Raw genomic sequence first — 12,205 nt, forward strand, 5'->3', positions numbered from 1 at the left:
CCATCCCCAAATCTGTTTTTCCTACAGTCTTTCCTTCTGTTAATGAACACTTTAGACTTTCAGATGCTTAGACAAAAAACATGGAGTCAATATTTTCTCTCTTTCACATCTCATCTCAGCACATTTTATAGACTCTGTCTTCAAAAACAAAGAATCTAATCCCTTGTCATCTCTTCTGCCACACTTGTTTAAACTTCTGCATTATCTTGCCAGGATAATTGCCTATAACTCCTAATTTTTTCTAGTTTTGCACATTCCCCCGATGTATTCTCAAGGTAGCAGCCAGAGAGAGCCTGTTGAAATGAAAATTTGATCATGAGGTTTTTCTGCTCCAGATATTTCAGTGGCTTCTCATCTCCTTCAGAGTAAGGCCAAAATCCTTACAAAGTTGTAGAATTATTTTAATTATCTGATTTTATTTGCCTGTATGTTCTAAAATACCTGGCTCCTCCCCTACTAGCAACACTGACCTTTGTAGAATTTCTTGTGTATGCCAAACATTGCCTCCGGAACTTCATACTCATGTCCCTTCTTCTTGTAATGTTCTTTCTCAGAAATCAACTGTAAGCACTACCACTCCTCAAACACCACGAATCATTGAGGCCTCCTTAATTTGGTTTTGTATATGGTCATAAATAAGAATCTAGTTTCATTTTTTTCCATATGGATATTCAGTTTTCCCAGCACCATTTAGTGAAGACTTTTCCCCAGTGTATGCTCTTGGAACCTTTGCCAAAAATGAGTTTACTGTAAGTGTGGATTTGTTTCTGGGATCTCTATTACATTTCACTGTTTTATTTGTCTGTTTATATGTCAGTATCATGCTGTTTTGGTTACTATAGCTCTGTAGTGTAATTTGAGGTCAGGTAATATGATTCCTCCAGTTTTGTTCTTTTTGCTTGGAATAACCTTGGCTATTCTGAGCCATCAATATATTTTTAGAAGCCATTAAACCTCAAACAAAATTACTAAAACAATTATGATAGAAATGGCACAGGATATCAAAGACCAATAGAAAATCTTCAAAGTAGGTAGAGGAAAAAGATTATGTATGAAGGAACATGTTTAAATGACAATATGATTTTCAGCAGACAAAATCGAAGCTTGAATTAAATGGAATAATCTCCTCAGTGTGTTTCAAAACCATAGTTAGCTTTAATAAACAGAAATTCAAAAGAATATTTTTTAGATAAAAGGAAAATTACTAAAAATATAAAGCTGAACATGCATGAAGGAATAAAAAATAATGGAAATGGTAAACATGTACATAATTCTAAATAAATTTTGACTGCATAAAATAATGATGTCTTATTGTTTTAAGTATGTAGTTAATAAGACATATAGAAATAGCTCTATATAGACTGTAAGTAAAGGTATAGAAAAGAAAAATTAGTTAATTTATATGTGGATTTTTCTCTCTCTGAGGAGAATTTTAAAGACATATTTTATGCCCCTGTAATTCTCTTCCTAGGTATATATCCAAAGGATGTGAATCAAATGATATGTGAAAGAATGGTCATGCTAGAATTATTCATAACTGTTCAAAAAGGAACCCCCCCAAATATATATCAACTAAGGATGAATGAATCATTATACCACATTGTTTTTTTTGAGACGAAGTCCTGCTCTTTCATCGTGGTTGGAGTGCACTAGCACGATCTCGGCTCATTGCAGCCTCTGCATCCCAGGTTCAAGCCATTCTCCTGCCAAATAGCCTCCCAAGTAGCAGAGATTATAGGTGCCTGCCACCATACCCAACTAATTTTTTTTTAGTAGAGACAGGGTTTCACCAAGTTGTCCAGGCTGGTCTTGAACTCCTAACCTCAGGTGATCCACTGCCTCGGCCTCCCAAAGTGCTGGGATTAAAGGGGTAAGCCACTGTGCTCAACCTACAATACATTTATACAATGGAATAATATAGAGAAGTGAAAAGAAATGAATCACATAAACGTACAACTATGTGACTAAATTTCAGATACATAAAGTTGAGTCCAAAGAGCCATGAACAGGAACATACAGGACTATGTCTATATATGGCATATAATCTTGCAGTATCTTCCCACCACAAGCCAGATGATTACCTATGCACTGGACTCGGAGCTCCCTCGCATAACTTTCTTTGATGAACAGAAAATTGGTAGACTTCACACAGAGATTTGAGATTCTTTCTACATTGGAGTTTCTGGCTCTTTTCCATTGACCATGAGATTATCACTTGGCTAGTACACTGCTCCTAGAATTAGAATGAAAACTAATGGAGTCAGTTTGCCTCTGCCTGATCCAGCCTAAACTGGCCAAACTCTAACTAGCTCCAAGATGCAGAATTTGGCTCACCTCAAGTCACCAGAGCCATCTACCAAACTCAGTTTAGAAAAACTGCATCCAAAGATACATGAGATAAAAAATATCTGACATAATTTTGAAGGGATTTCTTTAGTAGAAAAACCTAACTGACATAAGTACTATGCCAAAGAAAGAGTATGGGAAAATATGTTCACCCATATTTTGTTAGGAATTTGGGGCCAAAAGAAAAAAGCCAAATTATAGAAAATATAGTAGGAAATTCATCAAAACCATGAAGCCATATGTATTTCACATTATCATATTTCACTTGAAAATTTATTATCTTTATTTATAATTGTTAAGAACTGACATCTTATCTCAGAAAGTCATTGCTCTTTTTCACAGAGGTACCCAGGAATATTTACAAAATTGTTGAGCATTTTAATTAAATAATAAATACTTAAATAGTAAGTAGAACTGAGAGTAAGATTACCAAATGCTTAAGCATGAGAGGTATGTTTGATGTTTGATACTTTCTCTTAGGGTCTGAAAACTCTCAGTAGGAAAATAGGACTAATTTCATGTGGATGACCTCCAGGAAACTTATTTCCCATTTTGGAAAGTATAAGAAAATAATTCCTCCCATCCCTTAGGGGTGTAAGAGTGGGTGTGTGTCTCTCTCTTTCTCTCTCTCTATCTGTGCGTGTGCGTGTGTGTGTGTGTATTTATGAGCATGGCAACAATAAGTTTATACAAAAATATTGGTTAGCAGCAATCAGATTTTAAAGTATATTGGTTTTCTTGTGGGTCCAAAAAACCTAGGATGATTTTGATTTATGAGTGTGGATTCTGTCTGTTTAAATCTAGCATAAATGGTAAAGCCATTATGATGATGATCCTAGTTATGACCAAGTTGTCTTAAAGAACTTAAGACATTTACTGTATGAACTATGGACTGGGTGGTAAAATTTCCCTATCTAACAACTGAAGTTACTGCACACGAATTATGTATAGGTTAAACAAGGAAAACTTTGCAAAACATTGAAAGAGAATATGTCTTTATTTGCATGCCAGCAAATGAACATTTAGGTTTCACTTCAACTTCATTATGAATAATTCAAGTCTATCATCAAAACAGACATTGAATGGATGAGTTAATTTGAGCTGTTTTGAAAATAAGAATGTTTTCCATAAAGATGACATCAAACTCATCCATTAGCATAAGCTGGTACTTTCTTGTTTGACATTGGTCACAGTATTTAAAAGTAAAAAGAATGTTACTGCACATTCAGAAATCAGGTACACATAAAATTTAAGGTCAGGGTATTAAAGAAATCACAACCAGTGATATTAAACTTACATTTTTTCTTTTTATTGGTTCAGACATGATACTTTTTTTACCCATACTTTTTTCAATTTTAATATTGATTTTATTCGTTCTTGGAAATTTTGCCAATGGCTTTATAGCACTTGTAAATTTGGTTGACTGGGTCAAGAAGAAAAAGATTTCCTTAGCTGACAAAATTCTCACTGCTCTGGCGGTCTCTAGAGTTGGTTTGCTCTGGGTTTTATCACTAAACTGGTATTTTAAAGGGTTGATTCCAGCTTTTTATACTGTGGAATTAAGAATTGCTTCTTATAATGCCTGGGCAGTAACTAACCATTTCAGCATGTGGCTTGCTACTAGCCTCAGTGTATTTTATTTGCTCAAGATTGCCAGCTTCTCCAACCTTATTTTTCTTCACCTGAAAAGGAGACTTAACAGTGTCATTCTGGTGATACTTTTGGGGCCTTTGTTATTTTTGGCTTGTCATCTTCTTTTGGTAAACATGGATGAGAGTATATGGACAGAAGAACATGAAGGAAACATGACTGGGAAGATCAAATTGAGGAATGTAAGACACATTTCATATATGACTGTAACCACCCTGTGGAGCTTCATACCCTTTGCTCTGTCCCTGATATCTTTTCTGCTGCTAATCTGTTCTCTGTGTAAACATCTTAAGAAGATGCGGCTCCATGGCAAAGGATCTCAAGATCCCAGCATCAAGGTCCACATAAAGGCTTTGCAAACTGTGATCTCCTTCCTCCTGTTATGGGCCATTTTCTTTCTAGTCATAATCATTTCATTTTGGAGTCCTAAGAGGCTGGACAATGCACCAGTTGTCATGGTTTGCCACGTTGTTGGAAACATGTATCTTGCATTTGACTCATTCATCCTAATTTGGAGAAGCGAGAAGCTAAAAGACATCTTTCTTTTCATTTTATGTCAGATTAGATGCTGAGTGAAAGACCTAAAACTCTAAACTCCCTGGATTCACAAGTAGGACATCGTGTGTGTCTTCTGGGAGAAAACAAACTGATAGTGTCTGGAATGTTTTATACTTTCTGCTGGATTTTCTGTAGTGTATGTGTTTGAGTAATTTCTGAAAGCTTACATAGAAAAGTCTTTTACATAAAGTTAGTCTAGAAAAAGCATCTATATATGTGTGTGTATGGGTATATGAAACACTTAAAAGACATTGACAATAATATAATCTTAATCATATTTTCACAAGCTACCAAATTATGAAAAATATAGTAAGAAATTTCTCAAAACCTGAAGCCACGTGTATTTCACATATACATTTCATATCATGTTTTACTTGAAAAAAATATTATCTTCATAATTGTTAGGAAGTGACACCTTATCTCAGAAAATCATTGCTCTTTTCCACTATAATTTGTACCACACATATGTACCTCAGTGTGCTTAAACATGTAATCTTTTCGATAATAAGGACACTGAATTCTAAATCAAAAATGAGGTTTTATCTTTTGGGTAGTTTTTATTCCATCATGAAGTCCAATTTTATGTTTAGTTTAAGCCAACAATTATTATTTAAAAAGACGGACAGAATAATACTGAAGAGTGACAAATATATTTAGAATACATTTTGTGCATGTCTACCATAAACAATACTGAGGAATATTAAATTTAATACAAGTATGTGAGCAGTTGAGAAAAAAGTCATTTCTATAACAGGGATGAAGGAAGAAACCTCTTCAGTGCTGTCATAAGTCTCAACATAGAGTTAGAAAAGTCATTTCTTAAAGTTTCTGAGTTAAAACCTTTTTTGAGGTTGAGATCTGATGTCAAATATTTCAGGGGTTTCTTTTCTAAACCATCCCAGAGCTTCTCAATTGCCAGTTATCTCCCCTGTCTTTCATTCTTGAAATTATTTTTAAACTTCACATAAAAGAACTTGAATCTTCCCTACCTTAAACAAATACTCTGTGTAAAAATAGTATAGAAATTATGAAAATTATTTTTTAAAATTTTTTTGCAAATGTTAAAATGGTATCTATGAAATCTATATATTAATGATAGAAAACATCTTAAATATATGTTTCATTATAATCCAGTTGTAAATATCCAATGATAGAAATTGTGTTGACAACAGTAATAGCAAGTTCTATTATAGGAAGAAAATGTATACCATCATTAAACAAGTAAATTCTACAGACTGTATTACAAATTCTTGGGGTTATGAAATTTTTACAATGTTATCTAAACCTTGGCATAAATCATCTCTACATCTGACTTAGTTATTTCATTGTTTATCGTATATCTTTCTGGTACAATGTAAGCACCATAAAAGCAGAGATACTACAGATTTTGCTTACTGTTGGCTCCCAGGACCTAAAAGACACCACATAAAATAGGTATTCAAAAATATTTTAATGAACAAATAAATTGGCGAATAAGAGTCAATGAACTATAGGGGAGTGGTAAACCAATGAAAATGAAACTTCATCACAAAATCTAAAGTAGCATGAATTTTTCTTTTCTGGTTTCAACCTAAGATTACAGCATTATCTAAGAAGAAGCATTTCTCAGAGTAAAAGTGTGGCTATTCTATGATCTTAAGGGAAATACCACTGTAGTATAGCCCTGATGAATCCATATTAGGTATGTGATGGGAAGATAAGATGGAACATCAATCAGAAGGTGCCTACTGTGATACATTTTTAAAAGCATATAAATATAAAAGATTTTTGTATATTTGCATGTAATTTTTCAGTTGTGAGTAATTCTGTTGTGATATTTCTAGCTGGATATGATATAAACAAAAATGGCATTTCATTAAAAAACTGAGTTAGTTACCAACTACCTTATTAAAATGTTTTTAGATAATATTTTAATACCCTTTCTAAATGCATAACTAAATTATGATATTATAAACCCACAGAAAAATGCATAAATAATAATTTTACAACTGATGAACATCATAGCCTTAGGAGTCTAGAACTAGAACCAGTGTCTAATATTGAAGTGATGACATTTATTTGGAAGGTAAGCCCAGGGTAGCAATGGCTGGAACATGTGGAAATTGAGGCAAGAGAGGATGTGAAACCATGTGTTGTGATGTGTGATATGACGCTGCTGATGACCACTTCACAATGAGGTGAGAGAGGCAGCATGGTGTTCATCAGATGCATGCACTTTGCTTCCAGTACTTTTCCAGAAGGGCTACAAGGGGAAACACAGCCAGCATTAGTCCATGGAAGAGAGCGGGGAGGGAGATTGTATCTGCTCAGGAGTCTTCTGTCGTTGATTTTCCAATGGCCAGGGTTTACCTAAGGCATAACTAGCATCTCTACTGTTTTGCTTTGCATCATCCAGTCCCTTGGTGGTGGTTATGAAAGTCAGAGCTCATGCCCACAGTTTGGTTCATTCAAGTCCCAAATGGAAGGATGATGTGCATCAAGCAAAGGGCTGACCAAGAGAAGAGAAGACAGTTAAAATAATCTGAGGAAGCACATGTTTGTGTGCAATACCGCCCACCCTTTGAGCCACTCAGATATGCTCATGCCCTCGAATCATGGCTGGCTTTGTGGGCATCTGACTTTCACAGTTGCACAGTGTCTTGTGCTTAGAAGTGCTTATGCCTAGAGGGGCTTTATGCTTGCATTAGTCTTCTGCACTTGCTGTTTTGTTTTTCAGACAGAAGGATGGGCTTGTGAGAGACATTCACAGATTCCTATACTGTCTGCTATGCATGCCTGTAGCAGCTTTGAATTCTGCTGCATCATCTGGCACAATGAGTGAGAAACTTGGATCAGACCCTACATCTACTGTAGATCCCTTTTTTGTTCTGGATTCCACTTGAGACAAGTAGCCTTTGCAACTCCTTAAGTGAGTCAGAGAAACATCTTCAAATGTGGAATATGTTGACTCCAAAACCTCAATAGGCCCCCAAAACACTGTGTTTCCCTTTTAGTGATAGGAATTGTTTGACAAAAGGACAAGAAGCACTGGACCCCTAAAAACCTCATCTACGTTATAGGTCTTTGAATCTGCTGAGGTTTCTCTCTCTTCTTCTAGTATTTTACTTCTGTTCAATGTTACAATATTTTACTATACTTAAGGAACTTGTCACTTCCTGCTTATGGGTACCAATTTATGTAATATTATTAATATATTGAATTAACATGATGTTTTGCAAAATGTCGATTAAACTGAAAGTAGAAGTGACATAGCTCTGACATAAAACAGTGAAGCAGTGTTCTTGTTTTTACCACACCAATGCAAATTGTTTTGATTTTCCCCCACAATGGGTGTAGATTATAAAGCAACAAATCGAAAGCCACAAACAAAGTGTTAGAAACCACATTCTGCTCATTGAGGTATCACATCCTAGAGCAAATGTGCAAGTGTGACTTAAGTTTATGCTTAATGTGCATTCATCCTGTAATCCATCTGGTTTTGACAGGGGCCAGTTGGGTTAACTGAATAAAGATAAAAAATGGACCACCATCCCCTGGAACTTTTGAGTTTTTTGTTGTGACAGTGACCAATTCTGTTTCCTAGAGAGTGCAGTTATTATGTTTTATTCATGTTATTGCCAGGAGAGTAGAATTTCAGAAGCCTCCCCTTGGTCTTGCTTACAATAATGTCCCTTGTTATACAGGCCAGGAAGCAGCGTGAGAGTCCTGCCAGTGGTTGAACCTTTCGATTTCAATTACACTTTTCAGAAAAGGTAACTATGATAAACCCATTAGATCCCCCTTTGGACTGGACATGAGCCAAAGATCTACGTATCGTCTGACCTTCAAAAACTCATACTCCAGTTCTGTTGAGGTGGCTCAAATTAGCTGCTTGTGGTAGTGTGTCCCTGTACTTAACAACTACTCAGAAGGCTCAGGCAGGAGGATTGCTTTAGCCCAGGAATTCAAGTTTGCAGTGAGCTAAATGATGGTGTCATTGTACTTCAGCCTGGGCAACTAAGCAAGATCTTGTCTCTAAAAAGAAACAGACAAAAACAACAAACAAAACCCAAAAAAGGGCTGTGCGCTGGCTCATGCCTGTAATCCCAGAACTTTGGGAGGCCAAGGTGTTTGGATCACTTGAGGTCAGGAGTTTGAAATCAGCCTGGCCAACATGGTGAAACCTGCCTCTATTAAAAATACAAAAATTAGCCAGGTGTGGTGGTGTGCATCTGTAATTTCAGCTACTCAGGAGGCTGAGGCATGAGAATCACTGTATCCGGGAGGCAGAAGTTGCAGTGAGCAGAGATCACATGACTGAACTACTCCAGCCTAGGTGACAGAGCGAGACTCTAAAACAAACAAACAAAACCCAAAAACAACCTAAACGTAAAGTAAAAACTTCCCACTTTATTCCATGAACCACTGTGTCTTTTTGGGTACCCAGATATTAATACTATTTCAGGCTCCAAACTTAAAAGTCTCAAATAATATGGATGTGTGTCTTTTTCTCTGAGTACTGTTATCTGGGGAATAGCTACAGGTCTTTGAGAAAGCAACATATGATACAGCCTGAGAATTCTTGCAGTGAATTTTCAGTTTCTTTCATTAAGAAGTCTTAAGAGTCCCTTCAATCATTGAACTCTGCTTTTCTGAATTGGCTCAGTCCTTAGAATTGACTGAGGGTTTTTAATTTTCAGCAACAAAAGCTGACCTCAGGAATCAGCTTTATTCAGTTCTTTTTCCCTCTTGGTTTATAATTATTTAGCAAAATATGAAGCCTCTTCAACTATTGGCCTATCAAACCATTTCAATAAGGCTGTTGTCACCATTTCATTAAACCTGACATTCATAAGATCACCAATGAATGTGTGTTGCCAGTGGTTAGTCTTCATGTTGCATGCTTTATCAGCAGCATTGACCATAGTTCATTTGCACTCCAGGGTGCTGCCCTCTCCTGATTTTATCCTTGTCCACTGGGCACCACTTCTCAGTCTCCTTTGTTAGTTCTTCCTCTTCTCTCTAAACTGAAAATATCACACTGTCCAAGGTCTCAAATCTTCAGTCTTTAAACAATCATGCTGATTTTGCTGGTGATCTTACGTAGTCTCCTTACTGATAAGGTAGCCAAACGGTTCAATAGAGACAAATAAGGCTGATTATTCATATGTGTGCATATGTCTAATTTATTTATGTACATCTGTTTACATATATCTGATTATATAAACCTTTTTTCTTCAAATGTCAGTTATATTTAAAAATAACATGACCAAAAATCTAGGGAGAAGGTGGGAGGATCAATAATGTTTTCACTTGAGTTTCTGCCTATTCAGAGTGATAGTGACTCTGTATTTAATTTAGTTTCATTTAAAACAGCAATATAGAAATTGATAGGCAGGCGATCATCATTATAGACATAATGATCTAAGTAAAGAAATACATAGATAGAATAATGGTTGATTAACCCATTTTGGTTTCTTGCATTTGGTACAGTTGGTGTCTCAGTATCTCAGTATTCATAGTTCTTAAGTTTTTGCTCTATGATCAATTAATTATGAGTTAATTTTTGTGTAGGGTATGAAATAAGGGTCTAAATTTATGTTTTTCTTTCTCATTTTAGTCTTACTTTTTAAGTAAGTTCATCTGGTCATGGCCTTACTTTCCGTATGCTGATGATGCCAGCATATAATCCTTTAGCTCAGAACCCAACCCTGGTCTCCAGAATTCTTTCTAAAATAGCCTACTTGACATCTTCATTTTAATGTCTAACAAGAACTTGAACTAATTTGTCCAAACCAAATTACTCATCTTTCTTTCCATCCCCAAATCTGTTTTTCCTACAGTCTTTTCTTCTGTTCATGAGCACTTCAGACTTTCAGATCCTTAGACGAAAAACATGGAGTCAATATTTTCTCTTTCACATCTCGTCTCAGCAAATTTCATAGATTCTATCTTCAAAAACAAAGAACCTAATCCCTTGTCATCACTTCTGCCACATTTGTTTAAACTTCTGCATTATCTTGCCAGGATAATTGCCATCAACTCCTAATTATTTTTTCCGGTTCTCCACGTATCCCTATGTATTCTCAAGGTAGCAGCCAGAGAGAACCTGACGATGTGCAAATTTGATCATGCGGTTCTTCTGCTCCGGATTTTTCAGTGACTTCTCATCTCATTCAGAGTAAGGCCAAAAGCCTTATAAAGTCCTATAATCATTTGAGTGATCTGATTTTGCTTGCCTGTCTGTTCTAAAATGCCTGGCTCATCCCATGCTAGTCCAAGAATTGCCTCAGGGGCTTCATACTTGTGTCCCTTCTTCTCAAAATGCTCTTTCTCAGAAATCAACACTAAACACCACCAATCCTCAAACATCACTGAATCGTTGAGGCCTCTTTGATTTAATTTCTGTATATGTTGATAAATAGACATCTAGTTTCTTTTTTCTACATGTAGATACCCTGTTTTCCCAGCACCATTTTGTGAACAGACTGTCCTTTACCTGGTGTACGTTCTTGGCACCTTTGTCAAAAATGAGTTCACTATAGGTGTGGATTTGTTTGTTGGTTCTCTATTTTGTTTCACTGATCTATGTGTCTGTTTTTTATGCCAGTGCCATTCTGTTTTGGTTACTATAGCTTTGTAGTATAATTTGAAGCCAGGTAATATGATTCCTCCAGTTTTGTTCTTTTTGCTCAGGATAACTTTGGCTATTTTGAGCATCCATATATTTTTAAAAGCCATTAAACCAACGACAAGATAACTAAAACCAATTAAGATACATATGTCACAAGATATCAAAGACCAATAGAAAATATACAAAGCAGGTAGAGGAAAAAGATTATGTATAAAGGAATAAAGGTATAAATGACAATCTGATTTATAGCAGACAAAATCGAGGCTAAAATTTAATACAATCATGTCTTCTGTGTGCTTTGAAACCATAGCAGACTTTAATAAATAGAAATTCAAAATAATATTTTCAGACAAAAGGAAAATTACTAAATATATAAAGCTGAACATGCATGAAGGAATAAAAAATAATAGAAGTGGTGTGTATATATATATATGATAAATTTTGACTGTATAAAATGGTGGTGTCTTATTGGGTTAAATATATAATTAATACAATATATAGAAATAGCTGTATATAGACTCTAAATAAAGGTATAAAAAAGAAAATTTAGCGAATTTATATTTGAAATTTTCTATGTCTGTGAAGAGAATTTGAAAGCCATATTTGATGAGCCTCTAATTCTCTTCTTAGGTATATATCCCAAGGTAATGAATCAAATAATATGTGAAAAAAATGGTCATACTAGAATTATTTATAACTGTTCCAAAAAGAAAACCCCCAAATATATATCAACTAAAGATGAATTAATTATCATAATACATCTATACAATGGAATGATATAAAGAAGTGAAGAGAAATCCATCTGACTAATTTTAGAAACAAAAAGTTGAGTCCAAGAAGCTATGAACATGACGTGCAACACTACACCTATATATGGTTTAAAGCAGGCAAAACCGTGCTATAGCATGTAGGATTGCATATCTAGTTGTTAATGTATAAAGAAAATCAAGAAAATGATCATCCTAATTTATGGCTATTGCTTTCCTCAGTATATGTGAAGAAAGGTGTAGGGGCTTGGAGAACGGTGGAGGCAGACCT

At 35.3% G+C, this 12,205-nt stretch overlaps 1 protein-coding gene across 1 annotated transcript; it reads left to right on the forward strand.

Annotated features, from left to right (window-relative positions):
* The first annotated feature begins 3,651 nt into the window (after positions 1–3,651).
* LOC120360772 (taste receptor type 2 member 50-like) lies at positions 3,652–12,162 on the forward strand. Its single transcript, XM_074403284.1, has one exon. The coding sequence runs from the start codon at positions 3,669–3,671 to the stop codon at positions 4,566–4,568; it is 900 nt and encodes a 299-aa protein (XP_074259385.1). The 5' UTR covers positions 3,652–3,668; the 3' UTR covers positions 4,569–12,162.
* The last annotated feature ends 43 nt before the right edge of the window (positions 12,163–12,205 follow it).

This window comes from Saimiri boliviensis, chromosome 7 (genome assembly GCF_048565385.1).
Source record: "Saimiri boliviensis isolate mSaiBol1 chromosome 7, mSaiBol1.pri, whole genome shotgun sequence".
Taxonomy (NCBI): Eukaryota; Metazoa; Chordata; class Mammalia; order Primates; family Cebidae; genus Saimiri; species Saimiri boliviensis.